This window comes from Triticum dicoccoides, chromosome 2A (genome assembly GCF_002162155.2).
Source record: "Triticum dicoccoides isolate Atlit2015 ecotype Zavitan chromosome 2A, WEW_v2.0, whole genome shotgun sequence".
In the NCBI taxonomy this organism is placed as follows: domain Eukaryota; kingdom Viridiplantae; phylum Streptophyta; class Magnoliopsida; order Poales; family Poaceae; genus Triticum; species Triticum dicoccoides.
The window spans coordinates 780,580,974-780,587,005 of NC_041382.1; the positions used below are offsets into that span (position 1 = coordinate 780,580,974).

General features: G+C 48.8%; 1 protein-coding gene across 1 annotated transcript; it reads right to left on the reverse strand.

The window, feature by feature from the left end:
- Window positions 1-3,914: 3,914 nt before the first annotated feature.
- Window positions 3,915-5,194, reverse strand: LOC119357264 (peroxidase 66-like). Its single transcript, XM_037624257.1, has one exon. It carries the CDS (start codon window positions 5,143-5,145, stop codon window positions 4,117-4,119), a length of 1,029 nt encoding a protein of 342 aa, XP_037480154.1. The 5' UTR covers window positions 5,146-5,194; the 3' UTR covers window positions 3,915-4,116.
- Window positions 5,195-6,032: the final 838 nt, after the last annotated feature.

The following is a 6,032-nucleotide window of genomic DNA, read 5'->3' on the forward strand; positions in this document are numbered from 1 at the left end:
ATGCAAATGCAGCGCCAGGCAGACGAGACCTTGTGCTCAGTGCATCTTTGAATGTTCAAAGGCTCTGTTTTTTTCCTTCCTTTTATTTGGAAAAAATACCTGTGTAAGATTAGAACGAGAGAAAAACAGGGGGCGCATGACAGCGATCGGACATTTTCCTCGATTCCGCCAAGTTGTTTCCAAGCTCAAAGCACAGCCCCATGATCGCGCATGCACGGGGAGTCAGGTACAGTACATCTTCTTCTGCACCTTGATTGATTTCCGTTTATATATCACGAGAGTTATTGTCAGGTAGATTTTTTTTCGAAAAGGGGTTTACCCCAGCTTTTGCATCAGAACGATGCATACGACTCATATTATTAAAATCATATTGTCAGGTACATGAGTGCGTATCCGTTAACATGATCTCTATCATGTCCTCCGCCTGGTACGCTCGCGCGAGGGCGATCAGGAACCCACACAGCGGATCTCCGTCTTCGTCTAGGGTTTGTATTCTGTTCAAAAAGATGAAACAGAGGCGGCTTCTTGAAACTGGAATAAGATTTTCCCCGCCTAGACCCGTTCCGGTGGTGCGTCTAGCATCTTTAGAGGGCGAGTGGAGATTTTTCTCCAACGGATCTCATGGGATTCGGTCGGTGTTTGTCTTTGGTGCATCCACTTGGATCCGGTCTCTGTTCCTATGTGTTCTTGTGTCTTCAAGTTAAACTCTTCCGATCTGTTCTTCTCTTCATCGGTGACGCTGTTGTTCTGGCATGCTGGTTTTTTTGGGCCTTAGCACGACGACTTCCCTATTGTCTACTATAACAAGGTTTGTCCGGCTTCAATAATGAAGGGGCGATGACGGTGGTGCGCCTTCGACTCGCTCTAGTGATCGTAGTCGTCGTTAGGTGGTCTATAGATTTGGTGGTAATTTTTACTTCTATTGTTTTTTTCCTGCCTTAACTGTTGATGAATAGATCAAAATATTTTGAGTACACGAGTGCTCGATCGGTTACTGCACACCAAAAAAATAAAACAGCGAGCAACAGCCCCGTACTGGCCGTACGTGCTGATCTCATCGCTCCTGCACCGATGAACTAGATTTCAAAAGTGAGACCGGCCGGCATGAGAATCTACAAACATTTCTCGATGGCATCCATGAGACCGGCCGGCATGAGAATCTACAAACATTATAATAGTATAATTTTCGCAGATATTGCATAGAATTTATGTGAATACATTTACACTCATCCAACATCCCTAAAATACCCATAAAAGGAAAATAAAAACCAACTAACAAAGAAAAACAAAAGGCAAAAGCAAAAACACATAAAAATAGAAAAAAACAGAAAATAAATAAAGGAAGAGACAAAGACTGGGTTTCAGCCTAGTAGCAAATCGAATGACCGAAATATGGGGTCAGTCAAAAATAAGCCCATACAACAAATATCACATGCCGGAAAAAAATGCAGTACGAGTCTCAGAGTAAAAATCAACGGCCTGAAAATCGACTGACCCAAATTCAAAATTCAAGCAGCCTACAAGTAGCTAAAGTGGAAAATTAAAGGTGGTGGGTTCATCATGAACGATATGGTAGGGCACCACTTGACTCGATCACCGAAAGTGACAGTACTGGAGTAATATTGTACTTGTATGTACCATGACGATCCGCAAAGTTGGTGCAAGTTGCCGTAAAAATTGAGTGAGATGTTTGGTCCCATGCAGATGCAGGCATGCGCGGTGGCCACCATCGATGCCCTCGACGATGTATTTGGTAGTACGTGGCACTCCCTATGCATCAAAGATGTTCTTGTTGGACTTGTCAAGAACAGCATTTGTTTCTTTTCTCGTCGAGGACCAGCTTTGGCAAACAAACATTTTATAAAATGGAGTAACATGCATGGTGATGATGCTACTAGTACTACTAAAATTTAGAGTGTACGGTACAGCGACTACTCCTAGTCGTAGTAGGGTTCAGGGCACTTGCACAAAAGTCATGGTGATGTACATGTATCCTTTTTCTAACAAAGAAAAGAACCATGTACATGTATTGGTTTTGTAGGGGGTACGTGCACCAATGCACCGGCGGCTAACCATGCACTCTGTTTAAGCTGAGCCAGCGCACATGCATTGGTCTGGTCCACGCTACTGAGCTTAAATAGAGTCCCACGGGCGAGATGGATCATTCAATGCAAATTATTCGCCTGGCTTGTGATGCAAGATCAAGTTTGGACTGCTAATAGACTTGCGCGCCCTGGTTGGCCAAATTGCCGTCTTTGCCTACTCTGTAAGCAAACCGGGGACTCTTTCACACATCTTCTTTGCCACTGTCATTTTTCGGTGAGGGTGTGGTGCGACATTGTTCAGTGGTTGGGGCTTCAGGAGGTCAACCCTATAGAGTGGAGCTCAGCTACTTCAGTTAACGATTGGTGGATTTGGATCGTCCAATCGAGGGCCCCTTCGCGGTCTGCGATGACCTCCCTTTTGATGCTCGTCTTTTGGGAACTTTGAAAGGAGCGCAAGACGAGAGTCTTTCACAACTTGGCGACCCCCACCAGGATGCTAGTGCGCAACATTAAGGAGGAAGTTCGATTATGGGTGATGGCGGGAGCAAAAAACTTGGGTGTTGTAATGGCGCAAGAGTGATGAACTTTTATTTGCCCTTTACTGGGATCCTTATCTTAAACTCTTTTCTTTATCAATGAAAATGGCAAGTCTTTTGCCTTGTTTCAAAAAAAAAAAAAAGCATGCATATGCTCGCTTCGTGGGGCAGCTCTTCGGACGGCGTTGCGGTTTTGCTTACCATGCACCTCCACAACTTGACGTGCTCAAGTGTTTTCCAAAAAAAAAAAAAAACTTCATGTGCTTGATTGATGCAAATGCAGCGGCAGGCAGACAAGACCTTGTGCTCAGTGCATCTTTGGATGTTCAAAGGCTCTGTTTTTTCCTTCCTTTTATTTGGAAAAAATACCTGCGTAAGAATAGAACGAGAGGAAAACAGGGGCGCATGACAGCGATCGGACATTTTCCTCGATTCCGCCAAGTTGTTCACACGCCCCGTGATCGGACATCTTCTTCTGCACATTGATTGATTTCCGTTTAAATATCACGAGTCAGATACATGAGTGCGTGATATAAACTCAAGATTGCTCGATCTCGGCTACTGCACACCAAAAAACTAAGGGAATGGCTACAGGGCAGTCGACCCAAATTTCATTTGGGGTCAGTCAAATCAACACGAAGCGTTAGATAAAAAACGAACGCATCAGATTATCTCTTCTACCTCCAATCGTTTTTTCTTGAAAACAGATCTTCTTCCCCTGCCGCCCTGCTGCCACTGGCCAGGCCGCCGGCGCTCCCGCACCAGCCTCGCCGCCCCGCCCTCCCTACAACCTCTCCCCACCACCGTGCATGCCGCCGCCCCCGGCCATCCTCTAGCCCCGCCTGCATCCACTTTTTTTTATCCGGTGAAGCCCCACCGCCACCCCCAGCACCGCCATTCATCACCGCCACACCTTGATTCCTAAGATAGACAATGGGGTGATGACGGCGAGCCCCTTCCTTCTCTCCGGGGAAGCCATTCCTTCTCCTTCCTTCTCTCCGGGGAAGCCATTCCTTCTCCTTCCTTGCCTTCTTCTTCCTTCACTCAAAATCGACCAACCCAAAATCAAAAGTTAGTTGACTGACTTGCAGCTAAATTAAAAAACAAAATAGCGAGGAGCAGCTCGGTACTGGCCGTACGTGCTGCTCTCATCACTCCTGCATCGATGAACACATGAAAATACATACTACTATATGAAATATACGTACAAAATAAAGAGCTACTCCCTCCGTTTCATAATATAAAAACGTTTTTGACATTTTTAAAAACGCAACCCTCTCATGTTATGGGACGGAGGGAGTACTAGATTTCAACAGTGAGACCGGCATGAGAATCTACAAACATTTCTCGATGACATGCATGAGTCCGCCGCATGCGTCGTCTTATTATTACTACTCCAACGCAACAAAAACAGTCAACACAAACCCTCAAACCCACAGACGAACAACACACTAGTAGTACAGCAGTGCGCTACACGCTAACGTCACGCGCGGTCTGCGGGGTACTGCATGCCTGTCGGCTGCAGGAACGATCGATCATGCGGAAGCGGCGAAGCCCTCCTCCTCATCGACAGCGTCGACGGCGGTGTCGATGAGGACGACGCTCTGGGCGTTGGTCCTCAGGCAGCTGAAGCGGCGGATCTCCCCGACGTTGCCCGCCGGCTTGGGCACGCTGGCGAGCTTGGTCATCGACTTGGCGAACTGCGCGAAGAAGGCGTCCTTGCTCGCGGCGAACTGCTTCACGATGGGCGCGGTGGTCTTGTTCTTGACCAGCGCCATGTCGGAGGTGAATACGCCCTGGTTGAACCCCAGCGCCTTGTAGTACCCGTTGTCGAACAGGTCCGGGGTGATCACGTCCAGGTTCTGCAGACGGTCCGGGTTCTTGCTGCAGTTGGCGGCGAGCTTCCTCGAGAAGGTGTCGTCGGCGCGCTGAGACCGGTCGGAGAAGGACCCACACTGCGACCGACCAATGGTGTGCGCGCCCGAGAGCGCCACGAGGTCGGCCACGTCGCCGAGTCCCCTGGTGCCGAAGGACTGCACCAGAGCGGCGACGCTGGCGGTGGCCGGCGACGGGAGGTCGAACACCTTGTCCTGTGACGCCGGGGCGAGGCTGTCGAGGTTGCCGAGGGGCACGGGGAAGGTGGGACCCCCGGAGGCGACGACGGCGGCGCGGGTGGCGAGCAGGGTGATGTCGGCGCAGGAGACAACGGGCCCGCAGGCGGCGTGCGCCGTGGAGCGGATGGACTCGACGAGCTGCATGGCGCGCGGCTGGATGCTGAGGTTGGGGCCCAGCGCCGTCTCGCGGGAGGAGGTGGAGTTGAGGAGGATGGAGGCGTCGCAGCCCTGCGGGAAGCAGTCGTGGAAGTAGATGCGGACGAGGCCAGCGGCGATGGCGATTTCGCTCGTGAGGGCGGCCTGCACCGCCGCGCGCACGATGCCGTCCAGCTGCGGGCACGTCTCCGCGTGGAAGTCCGGGGACAGCGTGGACGACAGGGCTGAGGCGGCTGGGGAGAGCAGCAGGGCCAGGGTGGCTAGGACGGCCAGCATTGAGCTGCTGCTCGCCATTGTTGATGTGGAGCTTGAGCTTGAGCTGAAGCTTTGGAGTGCAATGGTGGTGGGCTCTTCCTGACGTCGAGTAGTGGGCATCATTTATAACCGGAACTGGTTTGGATCGTACTGACCAGAGTCACGCACTAGCCATGTGCCCCGAATATAGTAAGGCAGCGTCACGGAGGAAAAAAATGATGCGTACGTGAAGGCGACTGTAGCTCGCAGCAGCCTCTCACATGCTGAGTTTTAGTTTGTCCTATCCCTGTATACAATATCCCTACTACAACTACTAAGCTACACGCCGCGTTGCACACATGAGATTTGGCAATCAAATTATAAACAAATACCACATTATAGCATGTAAGTTTTGAGTCATATATGCATGATGTAGATGTTCATTTAATTCTTATAGTTCATCTCATTCAAAATCAATTAGTTTTGTAAAAAAGCTAAACTATTTTAAGATTCATTAAATTGTGCGTTGTAAAGCATAAAGTAAGAACAAATAATGACGATTCATCTAGAAAACAAATTGGGCAATTATAATACGAAAGATTCTAGAACAAAGGAGAAGTGCTTGTGTTTTAAGATTTGTGCATTATGCTTAAGTTCAACCATAGAGTCTTCTAGATTGTACATGTGACAAAATCTGATGGAATATAGATGGTATCCAACAGCTAGTAGTGCTCGGATTTGTCATCTCTGCATCGTCGGATTGGTTTCATCCAATGACCATCTTTCAAAGTTATTCGCACACTATATAAGGATATAGATATAGTTCTATACAATTGCAAGACGTAACTCGCCTGAAAATAAAATTCGGGTCAGTCAATTTTCGTAGGAAGGAGGCAGCCGTGTAGGGAAGGAAGAATCAGTCGCCACTCACCGGAGAAGCTACCTCA